Source organism: Halichoeres trimaculatus, unplaced genomic scaffold, assembly GCF_033239565.1.
Source record: "Halichoeres trimaculatus isolate MK-OKI-2021-1 unplaced genomic scaffold, fHalTri1.1 fHalTri1_scaffold_7, whole genome shotgun sequence".
In the NCBI taxonomy this organism is placed as follows: domain Eukaryota; kingdom Metazoa; phylum Chordata; class Actinopteri; order Labriformes; family Labridae; genus Halichoeres; species Halichoeres trimaculatus.
In genome coordinates, this window is record NW_027437185.1 from 17145722 (window position 1) to 17163846 (window position 18125).

General features: G+C 40.5%; 1 protein-coding gene across 3 annotated transcripts in view; it reads left to right on the forward strand.

The window, feature by feature from the left end:
- Positions 1-18125, forward strand: part of nlgn3a (neuroligin 3a) — a 164627-nt gene that overhangs the window by 30161 nt on the left and 116341 nt on the right. For 2 of the 3 annotated variants that reach the window (XM_074674908.1, XM_074674909.1), the window contains exons 2-3: positions 2504-3214; positions 4287-4346. In XM_074674908.1, the coding sequence (XP_074531009.1) occupies positions 2743-3214; positions 4287-4346 (532 nt within the window). In that variant the 5' untranslated portion in view covers positions 2504-2742. The remainder of the gene's footprint in view (positions 1-2503; positions 3215-4286; positions 4347-18125) is intronic. The other variant, XM_074674910.1, reaches the window with a different exon arrangement.

Consider the following 18125-nt stretch of genomic DNA (forward strand, 5'->3'; position numbering starts at 1 on the left):
CAGACCTTCCTGAAGGCATATCAGACCAGTTTCATAAGTAAGGATGAGCTGATCACCATTGTTCACTGTAGACACTCTAGTGTTGAGTTTAGCTGTGTTAAAAGAATGGTGCTTGGTTTGACTGCTTTCTGACAAAGACAACAACATCTACCTACTTCTGCACCCAGCTCCTTCCACTCCCAAAGGCTCTCCTTTTTCTCAAATATTTTACATTTCTTTGATTCACAGGTATAACTACTGTACAGATTTAAAGTTTGTTAAATTTTTTGTATCATATTAAGAAGTCTTCCCAACATTTAATCACAGATAAACTGTAAATAGTTGTGGCAGCATCCAGACAAATTGAGCAGATATGTGTAAACAAGTCTCCAGCACCTTTAAAACAGCGTGGTAAACTGCAGCCCATTAAATGACCCTAGCATTTAATCAACACCCCTATAATAGCTGAACATAAAAACCTTGTGCTGGTAGGATTTATTGCAATGATGTGGCATTACACAGTATTAATTTTTAGCTAGGTGATGCTTAGAACCAAGCAGCTGAGCATGTTATGTAAGGGCTTGTATTTTGTGGTGTTTGTCAATGTTTTCCTCCTTCAGCTGTGTGTTTTCTTACAGTAAAGAGGTCAAGCTGAGTTCAAGTTTTTCACTCATGCTGAGGCTAAACATGCTGTTGTCGATACTGTGCACTTGTTCTGGTATCAAAAGCAAACAGGAAGGAAACACTTTTATCAATATAGTTTCTTTACATGTGTGCATGTGGCAGTAATATATATGCCAGCTTTTCAGAGATCCCGGTAAGCAGGGAAGGGACTTTGTCAGTATGACTTCTTCCAGCATATCAAAGCCTTCGCCAGCCCTTGGCCCCCCAGCAATGCATGCTTTTTACTCCCCAGATTGGATATGGATGGTTTTTCATGTATTATCACTTAGCAGGTGCTTGGTGTGCTAAAGTCTCTGAGCTGAATTACACAGCACCACACACTTCATTCACACATGTATCAGTGAGGGTGGGCTCATGTGCAGTATTTACAATACGTCTGGATGTGTTTCTGATATAAAGTGAGGGTCTCCATGTACGATAAGTCTCTCTGCTCTGATGCGAGGCTGCAGCAAAGGGGAATAGCTGCCAAGCGATAACAGCACCTCCAGGAACGTCAGGATTGCTTTCTCTCAGTGGTTAGTGGCCCGCTGACGGCTGCTGATACATTATAAATCATTTACACAGTCATTTTGGAATGCAATATCCTCCTCTAAATGCTGGCTTTTCTTCTCCATTGTTATTAGAGCGAATACTGCAGCAGGCGCACAAGGCTGAGGGGGACCCTAAGCCACAGAAATTGAAAATTGATCAGGCAGTGTGTGAAGGTGTTGTCACTGGCACCAGAGCTCTACCTAGGGACTGTTGATTAGCATTTACAGAGGTGACACGAGAGGCCTCCTGTGGCTTCATCTTGCCTCTGTTGATTCCAGACTGTGATCTGTTATTGGATGTAAAAGAGAGAAAATTTTATATAAAAACTACTTTGCTCCAAAGGAAAATGAAAGCAAAATACTGCAAGACATTAAAAGGGCTCTTTTTTATCATTATATGACATGTCCTTGCTACATTTCTTTCTCTCTGTTTCACAAGTGCTTCACCTGTAAATTTGGCTTTTCATTTGAACATGGAAATAGGTCTTTGTCTCCATAATAAATCCCTCTACTCATACAGGCTTCTGGTTTCTGTCTCCCTCACTTTTTAAACGTAGTGATGGAAAACCAAATCCCTCTTTCTTTAAAAAAAAAACTACATTCAGAAGTCATTCTGAAGTTATTATGTCGTTCCAGTCTGAGAAAGTGATGTCTTCCGAACTTTCTGCCTCTTATATACAAAATTCCTCTCTTCTTCTTACTTTTCCTCGTCTGCGCAGGGAGGAAATTTTAAGCCATTTAAACTTCATTTGTCTGATTCAGGCAGCAGAAAACTTTTACGAGCTTCTGATAAACTTTCCAGTGCATACTTGATTGAATGAGGACAGTTGATTTGGTCCCCTGTCTCTTGGATTGGAGTTTATGTGAAAGGGATTTTTAAAGAGGCTGGTTTGAACAGAAGCAATGGGATGAACAAGCAAAACTGTTTTATCATAAAACCCTTTTTATAACACAGACTTGAAAAATCTAACGTCTTTTTACCATTAATGCATTTACTATTCTTTAAACGAGAGACCAATTACCTCCTGACAGATGATGTTAAGCACATTGCACTTCTTATTAGCATTATTAGGCATATCTTGATAAGTTGCCCAACAATTAATTACAATATCCAAGTCAAAGGCAGGTTCTGAATATGTGGATTGATGATCCTCCTGAGAGCTCTGTCATGTTTATGTGGGCTGTTTTATGTCACGGCAGAAAAGGACTCCACAAGTCAATAAAAATGACGGAGTAAAAACGGGAGCAAACTGGTGTGCTGTCAGGGAAATATCATTAATTTTCCTGTCCTCTTCTTTTTTCTCTTGCAGCACGGGATAGAGGATCTGACGAGGACGCTGAGTAAGGACCTCACTGCAGAAAGGAGGCACATCTCTGTGGCTGTTTCTCCTCGCCTGTAGGCCGACAGGCTCCACTATCCCAGCTGATGACTGTCCCAGAGGTGTTTGGACTGCAGGGCTGAGCGGGAGGCCTTCGTGTGTGTGTTTGCTGTGGGGGGAGTCCCTGCGTGTATGTTGGTCACTTGCAGTTGCACACGCTCACAAGGACCATGTGGTTTTCCCCAAGGAGAAGTTGCCCCTCCTCGCAGAACTGGCACGGTGCCCACTGTTGCACTGATTTCAGCGTGTCCTTGTGGGTATTAAGCTTTTGCTGGTGCTTCGCGGCCCTCAGAGGTCAGAACTTCCACCCCACTGTGAACACACAGTACGGGAAACTCCGAGGGGTGAGGGTGCCACTCCCTAGTGAGATTCTGGGCCCGGTGGATCAGTATCTTGGGGTTCCTTATGCGGCCTCCCCGGTGGGAGAAAAACGCTTCATGCCCCCTGAACCTCCGTCCTCCTGGTCAGGGATCAAGAACGCCACTCACTTTGCTCCCGTGTGCCCGCAAAACATCCACAATGCTGTGCCAGAGATCATGATGCCAATATGGTTCACCTTCAACCTGGATATAGTTACCACATACATTCAGGATCAACACGAGGATTGTCTTTATCTAAACATCTATGTTCCCACTGAGGATGGTGAGTGTGTGGAGTAAACAGGATGGAAACCAAACTCTCCTGATCTCTCTGTCTTCCTCTTCTCTCTGCCTTTCTGTCTTTTCTCTTAAATTTTATGTCACCTCTGTGTTTTTGCGCGGAGCATGACCTGTTGTCTGGCGCATGCTGTGTCCGTGTCCATCATCTCAACTTCCCATCTTGACTTGATCTCCCATTTTAGCCTTTTCATCAACTCTCCCCTTCCATGCCACTGTTAGAGGTTCCTCTTTTGATGACTAAATGATCTATTAATGGGACTGAACACAAATTACAAAAAAATCTAATCAGACAACGAGCAGATTGGAAATACTCGGTGCACCTTCCTACCCTCACTGTCTTGACTGTTCTGGGGATATTAGCTATTTGCAATTAGCAGCCTGCCTCATAAGTGAATGAAATACGACTGTAGGGTTGGTGAAATATTCTGTCTGGTACACGAGAGGCCTGTGGCATCAGCCTGACCTATGTAAGACCCTTTACTCTCCTTTTCTTTTTCATATGTGTGTCCTTGCATGAAGCCTAAAAAACAAGACCAGGCTTTGTGCAAAAGGCAGACACAGATTGGGCTCTACCATGGCGAAATACATCACGAGTTTTAAATTACCAGATATTGACTTTTATAAATAAGCCCATTGTTTCACCACTTGAAGGAGACCCACACAGGAAAACAGGCTCTGAGACTGTAAATAACACTTTCATTCATCCGATTACAAAACTTTGGGAATCTTGCCTCTCTGCCTTCTGTGTGGCTGTAATGGGTCTTAAATAGAAGTGCATGTGAATATGGGCTTCCTGTGTCCCAGGATGCAGCAAATTCATTCCACCATTTTGGAATATTTCTGCAGCAACACCCCAGTTACTCTCTCAACAGGTCCTCTGTTGTTCTTGTTGTTTATGATGACTGGGAGGGCGGGAGGATGAGGAGAAGGAGGAGGAGGAGCAGGGAAAGAGGGTGAAGAAGGGGGACTGACTCAGTCTTGAGTTGTTGCATGTTACATGCGATCTTTTTTCCAGAGCTCTCTGTTATTTTGTAGTTTTTCCATTCATTTTACAGTCAAAAGAATATCCAAGGAATGTGCCAGGAAACCCAACAAGAAAATGTGTAGAAAAGGAGGTATGTAACAAAACAAAGTGAATGCAAAGAAAAGAAAAGAAAAACCAACACTGGAACGAGAGAGAGGAAATGAAAGAGTGAAAGAGAGAGGAGAGTGATGGGTGCATCCTTCCAAAGCTGCCAATATCATCACCTATCAACTCCTGAATCAGAGTGCTAATTGGAATGAACGTGGGACTTGTGACTCAGATCAACCTTGACATGAGTGAGAAAGAAGAGTGAGTAGGTTTGATGTGTTGTATGCATGAACGTGTGTGTGAGCGTGTGTGTGTGTGTGTGTGTGTGTGTGTGTGTGTGTGTGTGTGAGTGTGTGGTGTATGTGTGTGTCTGAGAGCTGAAGTGTGGTTGTTCTATGACAGGGAGATGAGATGCAAGTCCCTGAATAAATAATGATGTTTTGTGGAGCAGTAGAGTGCTATCTATGTTATTTCATTTTACATAATTGTATGGCTTCTTTTCATATCATGTGCAATACTCTTTGATTTAAACACATCTGCTGATTAAATCAGACGCACAAGTGCTGCTTGAACATAAAACTGCTAGACTTTGTATGCAAAGAACTTTGCTGCTCTGACGGCACTTGAGACGGCAGCTTATTAGAAATATTTGTCAAACCCGACACCTGAAAGCGTCTGAGCCTCAGACGTTGATTAAATTTACACTAAAAAGTGACGGGCCGCCTATCTCTCTCCTAAATTTATTATTCAGAACGGTTCAAACAAAGGATGGTGGGTGTATTTTATTGGAATGACAGCTTTCATCTATCCATGTGGTTAATGATAAAACCCACAGCCACAGAGAAACATGGGGCAATTTCATTAGCAGCCGTTAAAATCTCACAACGAAGCGCTAATTTTTCCAAACACCCCGGAAGGCACTAGAGGACCTCGTGAGTCGCCTCGAGCCTGATCCGGCGCATATCTCGCTGCACAGTTAAGATTCTGCTTCAGCTTGGAGACCTCTGCTGTTGATTTCCACGGAGGCAGAAGGCAGCTATTGGCCTCTCTCTGCGCACTCACACATTCGGCTTTGGTAAACCAATTTTGTTCGAGACAGACTGGCCCTCAAGGCACTTCTGCTTCTGAATTAGTCCCAGTTGTGGAATACACACAGAAATATCTCTTTAATATTCCCCTTCCACTTGGAATTTTTCAATTATCTTCCCCATGTTTGGTAATGAGAAAATGGTTTATCATAACTTTCATATGTTGGTTTTGTTACACATTATTGTGCAGAGAGATGAATGTTGCATAGTTCCTCTGTTGCTCTAAACACAAAGGTTGCAATTTTCAGACTCGCTGGCTCTTTTTATTTCAATTGCACTGCTTCTCCTAATCTTGGCTTATGTTGAATTAGCAGTGCAAATGAAGCATAATTTATCCTTCTTAGGCAATGTAGAAAGCAACCTCTGAAGCATACTTTGTGTATGCTTAAATGTTTCCAGCTCTGAGGTAAAAGTCTTGTATTGCTTATTCAGAGCGAACTGTAAAACAGTTTAACAGTTCATCAGCCCTCTCATCTCAAAGGTTTTAATAAGTGTTGTTTCATTTTTGGGATCTGTGCTGTAAAACTGTTTGTACTAACAGGAAATGTGTGTTCCAGCTTTTGAAATGAGACCTGTATAATTCAGTAGAGTCATACACACTGAGCTTATTCAGTAACAATAACACCTCCGCTTCCAATTTTACAATCTCTATCTGTATGAATGTGGTTCCTCTGGAGGAAAGGAGTGATTAATTTTCAGAAAGTATAGTATTTGACTCTTGATGAAATGGTTGCATGATTGTTGCCAGGCAACAGTATGCAGCTGTGTGTCAGAGGCAGAGTAAATGGGCCTCTTAGCTTGCTCGAAGCACCTTTGTTGCAATTGTGATACCTATCAAGTGAGGAAAAATGCATCACCCATCAACCCCCGTCAAATGAATCACACCTGATCTTAGTGAGATTCTTCTGTTTTATGAGACAAGATGTTACTGTGTGATGATTTGTGCAGCGTAGAGCAAATATGAAAGACATTCTGCACTTCAGGGTAAAAGAAGTATTGCACCATACACTTACAGGAGATTTTCTGCTTTTATTTTTTTCTCTGATACAAATTGGTTGACTTGAGTCTTGGTGGAAGACAAGAAACTTTGCATTTTAAAACATATTATTAAGGGTTTCCCCCAGGTTTTTTTGAAACCTTAGACTTTTATAAATTATTTATTCAGCACAAAAATAATTTAGCTATATCTAAAGACAAGCCATGCTTCGCAGCCGTGCTGAGCTCTATTTTTTTTATTAAATTCATTTATCAGGCTGATACACATACTACATTTTTATACCAAAAATTATACACTGGAGTGTAATAGTGAAACAATCATATTCACTCATAGTGGTTAAAGTAGAAAGTGAAGTTAAAGAAGATAAATGGTGATCATTTGTAATGATGCACACTCTGGTCACCCTTACCTATGTCACTGCCCTCATTGTGGCACCCCATTCTGAAAGTCTGGACACGCCCCTGCACAGAGGCATATAGCAACACTGGTAATAGTGGTAATAAAGCTAACAGACTCTCAGGTTTGTTCAACAGAAGCTAAAGGAAAACTCCTCTGTTGAATTTTTAAGAATGAAGGAAGAGATAGACAAACTGCAATGTCTGCTCCAAAGAGAGCAGAAAGGTGACTCCTGTTGGAGTGGGAGGAGGATTAATGATCAGCTGGTGCGTAAAGTGTGCCACTGGATTCACAGTGCTGATTGTCATTACAGTCTACACAAACTGATCAGGATGAGGCTTAAAGTAAATATAAACCACACAGAGTGACAGGGGGAACTACCGCTCATGCTGACTTTATACACAGATATAAACATTGTGATGCAACGAAGAAAACAAAAGTTTACTCTGTACTCTGCGACTCACAGAATATTTCTGGTGTGACTTGCATCATTACAGCATATAAAGCACAGAGCTAGATGATAACATGTATCTGTAAACACTGATCAATGATCAAAGTAAGGGGGTGATCGATTTTCTCCACAAACTGTGTGTCTTATGTGAGCATCAGAGAGAGCTGAGAATTGTAAACTCCAAAGACCTGCCTGAGCTGTGTCTCTTATTGGTTTTGACCATGATATGATCCTACCATGAGTGTGAGTTTAAGTCAAGGCAGTTTTGGTTTCATGTACAAAAGCCCTGTACAGGAAACATTTGGGAAAAAAAAAGATCATACTTCTGAAGGCATGACGGCTTTTATTTTGTGCGCCACAGTCATTTACATGTAGAGAAAAACATGTATTCAGTGCAATTTTCCAGCTTTGATAAACATTGTTCTGCCCACTAGCACCTCACGGTTAACATAGAAGTAAGTACAGCAGAAATAACTGTTCCTTACTCTGCCTTCTTTCCATTTGTTTTAGCATATGATTGAGGGCTTTATTAGCCTAGCCTTGCCTATTGGTACACTCCACTGTACAGCAGGAGATAACCATGGTTGAAAACAGATTACAGTTAACCATAGGGATTTGTGGGTAAAAGTCATTTACTTAGCACCAACATCCAGTAAGTAACATCCATCCAGGTGTTGGGTGTTGTGATGTAACATGCAAAAGGTCAGCTCATTATCCTGCTTATTACCAGACTCAAGCTGTCACAATAACGTGTATTGACAATAACTGCCTTTAGAGGAAATGAAATGTTGATATCACACTGAAAATGATTATATGATAATACCAAGCAGCAACCTCGGGTCTAAAAATATCAGACAATGCGGAAGTGCTAAAAGCTCCTGTTTCTGGAGTGTCCGCTTGAGGCTGGCTCCAGAAATACCGGACGCCACATACACACCAAGCCAAAAAAAAAGCTGTTTTCATGGCAGAAATAAACATGTTTACAGCCTGGTTAAAAAAAGAAAAGATCTCCTGTCTGAATTGCTAGATTCACCATCAGCACACACTGTAAAGGGGGCTGAGTTTTGTTCTAATTCTGCAGTTTATAGGTTACTAAGATTGAGAGTTCACCCAATCACAGTTCAGCTCACGTGACTGATGGGTGTCCTACGTAGATACTCGAAGCCTGTGTCTCTTGCAAAATGGCTGTGACAGCCTCAAAAATCCATTTCAGAAACAGACGGGTGACATCAAGGAAACTGTGTGCATTGATTATATGGTCAATGGGTAATACCAGCAATACCACGTAAATAGTTTGATAGTTTTCTGCTGGTTCTTTTCAACTTAATTTCCCTCATCAGTCCGGCACTCATTCATTCAATCAATGAATCAATCAATGAATCAATCAATTAATGAATCAATCTTTATTTTTGTAGCTACAAAACAAAGCAAACCTTATTTCAAGACACTTTCCAAAAACATCAACAGGTCTAGACCCATTGACGCTAGTAAAATCTTAGACACCAAACATCAAGACAAGATAGGAAGCCTTGTCTTATCTTATTTTGTCTTATCTATGTAAGGGCATGGCTGACGCTTGACAGTTAAGCACTGAGGGTAATTTGCAAAAGCTAAAAGCCTCAACTCCACCTCTTTACCTCATCTTAAATTAGACAAATCTAGGAAGAGTCAAGGTTTTAATAATCAATCAGTTGAAATCATTGGTGTACAGAATCTTAACAGAAGCTGTCTCAGTAGTTTGCCATTAACAGTGTTATCTGACACCTACCCAGTACCACGTCCAAGGACCAAAATTTACTGTACTGAAGTTTTACTCTCATGGCTTATGGTCTGGTTTTCCTTTGTGAGTCATAAAAGCAATTGGTATTAATTCCAGTCTATTTTTTTAGCATGCCAGAAACTTCTCACTGTAGCTTTAAGGTTATAGTTTTGTCTATGGATCCTGCTTGGCATTGTGTCGAGAAACCCCATAATTTGCTGTTACAGAGACAAGACTCGTCTTCTGCTGTTTTATTAGAGGAAAGCCTTTAAATCACACACGTTACCCTGACAAATAAAAAAGACTCTTTCAAAAAGAAACCAGCGGCCTCAGACAGAATGTAGATAGTCTTTCTCTGTGTGGTCTAGTCAGATTTTCACTGACTAGACTGTTATTTAAATCCAGTCCTTTTTATGTCTATGTCCAATATGTCCTATGAGTGAGGTCCCGTGGAGGTGGTCAGATGTGTGAGATCAGCATTGTGGCTGATCTGTCTCTCTGTGGAGCACACATACAGAGTAGTGTTGGAGATGCAGGGGCTGATGCCTTGGCTCTAACTCTCAGTCATTTTCTCTGCTCTGAGTCAGAGTGAATGAAGTGAAGAGGGGGGTAATGATGTGCAGGGACACAGCAAAGCACTATTCAACCTCAGAGTGCTAGACTAGCTGGAGATGGGTCAATTTTGTGAGGACAAACCCTGATGAGGTCAATCTTTATCTTTAAGAGAGGTTTACATTGTTAAATTGATTGACAATCTTTATAAGAGATCAGTTAAATCACATCCTTTTGATGGGATCTTCATCGAGGCAGCTTTGATGATACGCTGCACTCAGTGTGCTGCGTGCTGCCTGTGTATACAATATGCACATCATTTCTACAGGGTTTTACTGCATGTCTTTCACTGCTTGTAGCTCGCTTGTAAAGCTTGTCCTCAGAGTCCTTCATACTGGTCTCACTGAATAAAACAGGTTCTGAAAGCGCTCTGAGATCAACCTTCCTGACTCCCTAAATTCATCCCTCATCATGAGTCTATTTGAGATAAGTGTGCAGAAATCTGTTATACATTTTGGCTTGATTTGGACCACTCGACTATCATTCTTATGCAGCCCTCACAGGCAGCAGGCTGCCATGTGTTACACAGCCCGGTGCCAGTGCTGAACAGCCCGATCGGTTGCCAAACCTGTAGATTAACTACCCCAGCAGAAACATTGGACATATTTTCCTCTTACCAGATGACCTCCAGATGCTAGAGAGCTGTAAAAACTGCAAAAGAGCCCCAATCCTAGTTAGACTGCGTCTGGGCCTTTGCAGACAGTAACACACCATGCTAATCCCGTTCGTTGGCCGACTCAACCCTGCCTTGGGGAAGGAGGGGCTACTCCCTGAGTGCTGCCGAGGAAATCTGTTCGCCAAGCAGACAGCACAAAAACTTTCCAAGAAGACAAGAACAAATATTGGCTTGAGCGATTTTGAAAACAGAGCAGATGTCCACTTTTTTCCCACAGAAAATTTCTTCTATAATCGCTTATGATCGTCTATCAGCGACTGTGGATGACCCGAGTGAGAGGAGGCTGCAATCAGACAGCAGCACATCCAGCCACACTGACTTGAGATGCAAGACACAACCCAAGCAGGAAGTTCCCATTCAGAGGCCTCCTGCTGCTGTGCTGTCCAGCTTCCCCAGTCAATCCAAGGCTCAATATCACTGTTCTGTTCTTTGTTTACCCCAATCTGAAAGGAGAGGACACAGCCTGTGGAGTCCTAATGCCCTGTTAAAGAGGAAATATCATTTATTTGTTGTCTCCTGTGTTTGTGTTAGCTTAGAATGGAAGTATTTAAACCTGAATTACTATAAAATCCTCACCCTTAAAGGCTTTAATGTTTCATGGCTGTTTCACACAAAACAGTAGTTTTACTTCACTTGCAACATGCTCTTCAGCTATTTAGGTTCATGATGTTTGAGTCAGGGGACTTTTACATCACACAAGTAAAAATTTTGCGCAGTTAAAAAAAAAAGTCTTACTATATGCACTATTTTCACTGGATAGGTATTACCTGGGAACTTCTGTTTGGTGTACGTTATCCCCTAAAGTCAGGGTTTGTTGAGGCTTCCTCTTCAGCAAAAGTCTTTAATTTGGCTGACTGTCCTGATCGGAAACAGAGAGACATTGCATGAGATCCAGCTTGTCTCTGGCAGAAAGAATCACACTTCATAACATACAGCCTGCAGGGAATTTATACAAAGAACATCCAATAAACATCCACTAAAAAAAATGCATTTAAAACTTGAGAACATACCATAGAACGCTTATAAGTTTTTGTCACATAAAGCTTGTAAGCTACCACACTAAATAGCAGTTTGAATCAGGCTCAGTCAGTTTGACATTCTGTACAACATGGTGCCTCATATGTGAATAAGCATCACTGCTTTAATGTGAACTCACTGTTAGCACAACAAAGGTCATCACACTGCTCATTTTAAAAACAATATAAAATGTCCCCAAATGAATGCTGAAAAACCAGTCTTCCCTCTGATTAATTTTTTTACACTTCTGGATCTTTGGATCAATTTGAGTAAGCACTCACTGTGAACAGGTCGCTATCAAAGTGTTAAAGAGAGCTTTTTTTTCCTGGCAACTAATAATATTCTAGATTCCTGTCAATATAGAAAACAATCTGATCTGAATCTCCATCTAACCGCCCTGTCACCCACATTTACCAACCCATGTCAATATCATACTGCACCAGACCTAGAGTTAGAGAGTTAGCTAGTGAAGCAATTCTCTGTGTATTTTATTTGGTTTAATAGCCTATAGTGTGATATCAAGTAAACTGAATATATATAGATAACCCAGCTGAATTTGTCCGGTCAAAACCATGTCTTAAAATGTCCAGTCTCCATCTTTATGGTGCAGGAAATTGCTAAGACTTTCTTTAAAAATAAACTTCTGACCCAAATCATTGTGTTACTCATTCAAACCAGATTAATATCATCGGAGGACTTCTGTATGTCCTGACAAATGGTACCAAATTTGTCCGAAAATTTTGATTGAATAAGTTACAGACATGGTCGATCCACACAGGATTTAAAACTCAGCCCCCACTGCAATTATTGCAAATTATCAGAGGTCCCAAGCCAATACCAACCCCGTGTGAATAAAGCCTGAGTTTGCCATAAATTTAAGCAACATATGCTGAACATTATCTGGCTGACGCAGTCTTTTCCTTTAACGGCTAACACACTGTTAGAAAAATAACTGCTTCTTATATCAAGATGAAAAACATTCTCAATTTTTCTTTTCAAATCCAACTCTTTCAAAATATGTTTTCTATTCGAGCATTGTTTGTATCCATGTTCAGTTCTGTGCATCCCTTCTCTTCACGGCCTTTGTTGGTGCTTTGCCACATTTCCTGTTGAAACAGTGGGAAACCAACAGCAGGATGTTAATCGTGCTGTCTGTTTGCTCCTATGCATACAAACAAATTAAGGCAACCACTTATAAATACATTCCTTCATAAACAGTGTAAACATTATGCAGGATCATTTTCACTCGGAATCAGTGTGGCAGACTTCATACCTGCTTTACTTTATCTCTCTGAAATCAGTAACAGTGCATGTTCAACTGTGGCCTAACAGCAATTATTAATTAGCCTGGAGCCCTGAGATTTCATTTTCTTGGATGCGGGTTATCGTTTTGCCCCCATTATTGGAAACAAATGGTTTGTTTGGGATAAAGAGAAGAGGTAGGAGACCTCACTGTGTTAGCTTGTCACCATACCCACAATCCTGCAGCCTCTGTAAACACGTCTCTTTCTGTTATCAGACTGTAGACAGGCAGAAGGACAACTTGGCTGCCTTTTATTTGTTTAGTTTTTTTTATTTTTTTATTTTAGGGAACAGCTGACGCACAGTGTGAGTTTTGGCTGTCCTTTACCGCAGGATTACAGCTTCCTTAACCTTTTAGCTGCATTCTCCATCATTCTCTCTTATGTGTCCCTCCCAAGCTGTTCCTTAACCTCTACACAGGGAGACAGATTGAGAGAAGAGGAGACAGACAGAGAGAGTGAAAAAAGAGAAGATGAGATAGGGAGAGCAGACAGACAGGAGGAGCGACAGATCCTGGCTCTCTGAAAGAGAAAAATGGCCACCTGAGGATTAGAGACTGAATATAACTGCTCCAAATTGTCAAGGCGGCAACATTTCACATTTCACTAAGTCCCTTTCCACATTGTGACCTTTCTGATATTTAACTCCAAGGCCCATCCATTGTCAGCGAACCTTTTTTCCTGCAAAGGAAAGGCAGTTAACATTTAGCCCTTCACGTTGTATTGAGTGAATTCTGGATTCAGTCAAGAAGTCTCTAGAGCCTGAGAATAGCTGCGCTCGCTATCCGTATGTGTGTGAGTTACATACGTGTGCTGAAGTCTATTCTTGTCAAGATCTACAGTCAGCTACCATAGCGTCCTTTGTTTGCAACACAATCCTCCTGAAATGTTAAATTTCAATACCCTTTGTGTAACAAGTGAGCCCATCAAATGTGTTTTCTTTGAACCTGATTTGATAAATGCGACAGGTTTCTATTCTGCTTGTCAAAGAACATGAATAAAAGCTGTTATTCTTGATGCCGTCTGTTTTGAAGCAATGCAAATGTCGGCTCCCAGAGGCCGACCATGCACAGAGACTCATTAATTCTTTGTAGTTCCATCATAATTTCACCCTCTTGCTCTGCGGCATCACTTTAAAAGATCCAAGGTCAAATATAGGCTCTCTTGCTGAGTCACTGCAGATGTCACATGTTTGCAGCTCCTGTTATAGATCCAGCATTTGACACACAGGCTCAAAGACAACACAATTCAAAGTGACAGAGCCTCCCTGTTGACACCTGCCATCCAATCTATGCCTGTCTGAAGCATTATCACTCAATAACCTCACTGTTTTACCATGTCACCCGCACAGTGAGCGCTAAAATAACCGTTAACGTTAACAAGCCATGGAGAAGGCAGAGGAAACAGATGAAACCCCTTTGTTTGGGTTCTTGCTTTTATTCTGCTTAACATCTTTGTAGCTTCCCCAGAAGCCTGCATTAGAGAGACGTGACATCTAATGTTTTAATGACAGTTACTTCCTACACAGGGTAGATGCTCCTGACTGAGAAATGCTGCTGCTGCTGCTGCTATCAAATTGACTTAGCTTTAAAGTGCTCAACCTGACAAACTCTAAAGATACGTTAAGACTTTCAGTAACAAAGAACAAAAAAAAAAGAAAAACAGTCTTTTTCAATAGAAGTTGGTGCCACAAAGCTAAAAGCAGGTGCCTCACACAGACATTACAGCTCAAATCTTAGTAGTCAACACTTCAGTTAAGTAGTGAAGTAATAAACAGTGATACTTTTTTCATTCCCTAGCCTCTTTTTTTAAAAACAATTCATCTAGTAGAGATTCATGGCCTTGTACCAAGGCTTTACAACCCTGCGTTTCATAGCTTCTGTGCTGAAAGAAGCAAAAAGATCAAAACTAGGTAGAGTCAATCAGACTGCTAGCTGTGCAAAAAAAACTGAGTTTCTGTGGCTTGCTAACACAGGCTACAATTAGCAACTGTTAGACGTTTCAAGGTCAGCATGTTAACTGTACATCTGGTCGTTACTGGTCCGGCTGCTAAAGGACTTCAGAGTGAAAAAGAAAGAATATATTCAGATTCAATATGATTTGAAAGTCAAAGAACTCATTTTTGAGTTGTGTCTTTGTTCAAGTTTCAATGTTTTGTTTACGCATAGTCACCCCCAGAGGCACCCCCCCCCCTTCAAACACAACATCAGTGTTTAAGTGACCCTTCATTTTTGTTGCTTGGTGACTTGTGTGGAAAATAAAGGCATGAAAGCAAATCCTTTTCTAGACAGATGTTGGAACACGCAGACATTCAACAGTAACATTCAGCTAAATGAGATTACAGTTTTGGTCGTGCAAATGCAGAGGGCTTTGGAAATAACGCTGCCTCAGGTGCTTTATGAAGGATAGTTTTTAAGTAGAGGTAGAAATGCAGCAAAAGACCAATTTAACCACCCCAAAGGCCACATGATAGATTTCCACACTGTTTTGGCTTAATTTGGTTTAAGGATGTATGTTTGAGACTTGTTTAATGACTTATCCATTTCATTACATTAGCCAGCAACTCGTAAGGAAGGTTGATTCATCGTATCCTTTCTGATGCTTCACAAAGCATTATAAGCCTGTACCTTTTTCTTTACTAATACTCAGAGATTTTTCCAGAAACTTGTACCAGGGAGGTGACATAAGGTATGAATAAGGTTACAAGAAGGTTAAACTTGTTGTAGTTGTGAGTGTGAATGCTTCCTTGAAGCTACAGACTCATAGCTGCTCATTTAAACTCCACTTTCCATTTTCGTCATATAAAAAATCCAGTGGATCAACTGTGACTTAGATTTACTTGTCAATTGTACTTAAGTACAGTTTTTGTGTGTTTCTAATTGAGCCCTACTTTTTGGAGGAACTTGTTGTTTTACTCTACATTTAAAATGAAAACAGAATACTGCAGACCATAGACTGTACTCCTGTATTTCTGAATTTGGTTTGTCTAAAGAGTGTTGCCACACCTGTACAGTGTGCTTCACCATGGTTGAATGTAAAGAAAATTCATAGCTTATATTACTCAGATCAGTAATTTTATTTAGTGGTAGTTACAATGGGTTTCGAAAGAGAAGGATAAAAAAAAAGTTTTCCCACTGAGCCCACTTTTTTGTTTGTTTGTTTTTGATTCCAATTCTTTTTTAAAGTTTTCTCTGATTACTGCACACAAACTTCAACACAGCTTACAAAAATTGGAGAAAGTATGTGAATATTGAATTCTGAATAATCATAGCGTAGCAGAATGTACCTGGAGATTTTATTGAAAAAAGGGACAAAATAGATGTTTTTAAAGGTAAGCACTCTTGCACTCTAAATTGAGTAAAAAATATATTGAAAAATTTCCCTAATATTTGACCTGGAGTACCTGCACTTTGGTTTCCATAATGAGGTAGTGTACTTTGTCCACCACTGTCTAAATGTAGTTGTTGAACTGAACAAGGTCACAGCATAGACATGAACCAACAAGCTCTAAAGGCTTCTCTGCTTTGAGAGCTGGAATGTGCTCAGTAAATGTCACAACACTCAGCCTCTTACATTATGCAGTATATTCAATCTATCAATTAACAATGGATGAGGTATGGAGACACAGTGGTGCATTCATTTAAATAGAAACTGTTTAACTTGTGCCTGAGTCAGAGGGGTTTGTTATGCTTCTATCTTCCCGGCTCTGCTTTGCGCATGTATAGCTCTTTCTCTGGCTTTTTTAGGATGACTGACTCTGTGACATGAATAGGAAAAATAATATTTTAAAGACTCATTGATGGTGCTGAGACTTAGGGGAAAGTAAGGTGTAAGGTGCTTCTGTTTGGTAATTAATCATAGTTGTGTTTTGGTTGTAGTGTGAATCTAAGCTATCACAATATCAGCTCCAATTCTTGTTAAAGATGGAGCACTTTGAACTTTTGTAATCGTTAAAACACTGTAGTGATCCAGCTACTGGAGTAGCATCATGTCAAGGAATTTCATTGTTTATCTGGGGTCAGGTTCAAACTGGACACCAACAAAGCTTTCTGAGGAGCTTCAGTTGAACATGTCATATGTGTTAGTTTAAACAAGAGCCACACTTGTTAAAGAGGCTGTGAGGAGTTTGAAAGGGATCTTGAAAAAGGCCCACTTCTAGATATATGCTTAATCGTAACGCACACTTAAAAATGAGATTATCAGCGCCAATATTGCTGGTTACAGGTTATTTTAAATTGCTACTTCTTAGCTTCCAGTTCGGGTCGTCCAGGACCGGATTGATCTGTAGCACATCTAGGTCACTATGACAACACCACACCGGCTGACGAAGTTCAGAAGTGAGGAGAGATAAATCACAGATATCTGTGTTTTTCTCTGCTAAAAACGATTTCTATGACTAATTTTGTTGTGATGGTGGATGCTGGAGCCTAACTGTCAGACAGAAAAAGGACAGAAGAGCAGAAGAAAGCTAAACGAGAGAGTGATACAGCCCGAGCTAAAGGCTAATTAGCCCTTAGCTCGGGCTGCATCACTCTGTAACACAGGGGCTAAACTGTTCGTGATAATGTTCATTCCAACCCACATACAGCAGTTATTCTGCAGTGGTCTGTTCAAACTTGAGAGTCTATCAATAAAATGAAGAGTGAGGTTACGTTAGCTCTGCTTGGTAGATGACTGGCAGGACATAGGTAACCTGTATTTACTAACGTTACACATTACGGACATGTCTCAGAGCACCGAGCTGTCAGCTGCGCTAAATATAAACGGCTACTTAACTACTTACAAACTGTTTACTTGTTGTCATGTTAGCCTACAGATACGTCAGCGCACCGGGCTAACATATAGCCTGCTGCTACAACATCTGCTTGATGTCACGTTTCAAACCCCAGTGCTTTGTAACTGTACTGATAAATACCTTACCTCCGCGCGCCGTATCCAGTAAAAAGTTGTTTTGAACAAAGAAAATCCAATCTCCATTTGATTCCAAAACAAACACAGGCCTCGCTAAAAGTAATTTACAACAGTGTGCGGTGACTCCAGGCCACAAGGTAGCAAGGGAGTGCAATCAAAACAGATCCTCCTCACAGCATCTTTAAATAAACGGCTTCTGTTAGAAATGAACGCTCGTTTTATTTTAAAGATCTAGGTTCCACATCATACACAATTAATGTCATAAAATAAAGTGACATTTTATTCATGGTAATGAGGCAAATGTCACATCCTTGTGTTAAAAGTGTGTGACAAGCTAGAGATCTTTGGAAATCACAACAGTTTGTTGAATTACACTTTTAACGAAGATGAGCCCAAACTACATGAGTTTCCCTTTGGGGATTAATAAAGTATTCTATCTATCTATCTATCTATCTATCTATCTATCTATCTATCTATCTATCTATCTATCTATCTATCTATCTATCTATCTATCTATCTATCTATCTATCTATCTATCTATCTATCTATCTATCTATCTAACAGCCCTTGGAATCAGTTAATAATTTGTATTCATGCTTATGGTGATTGAAATG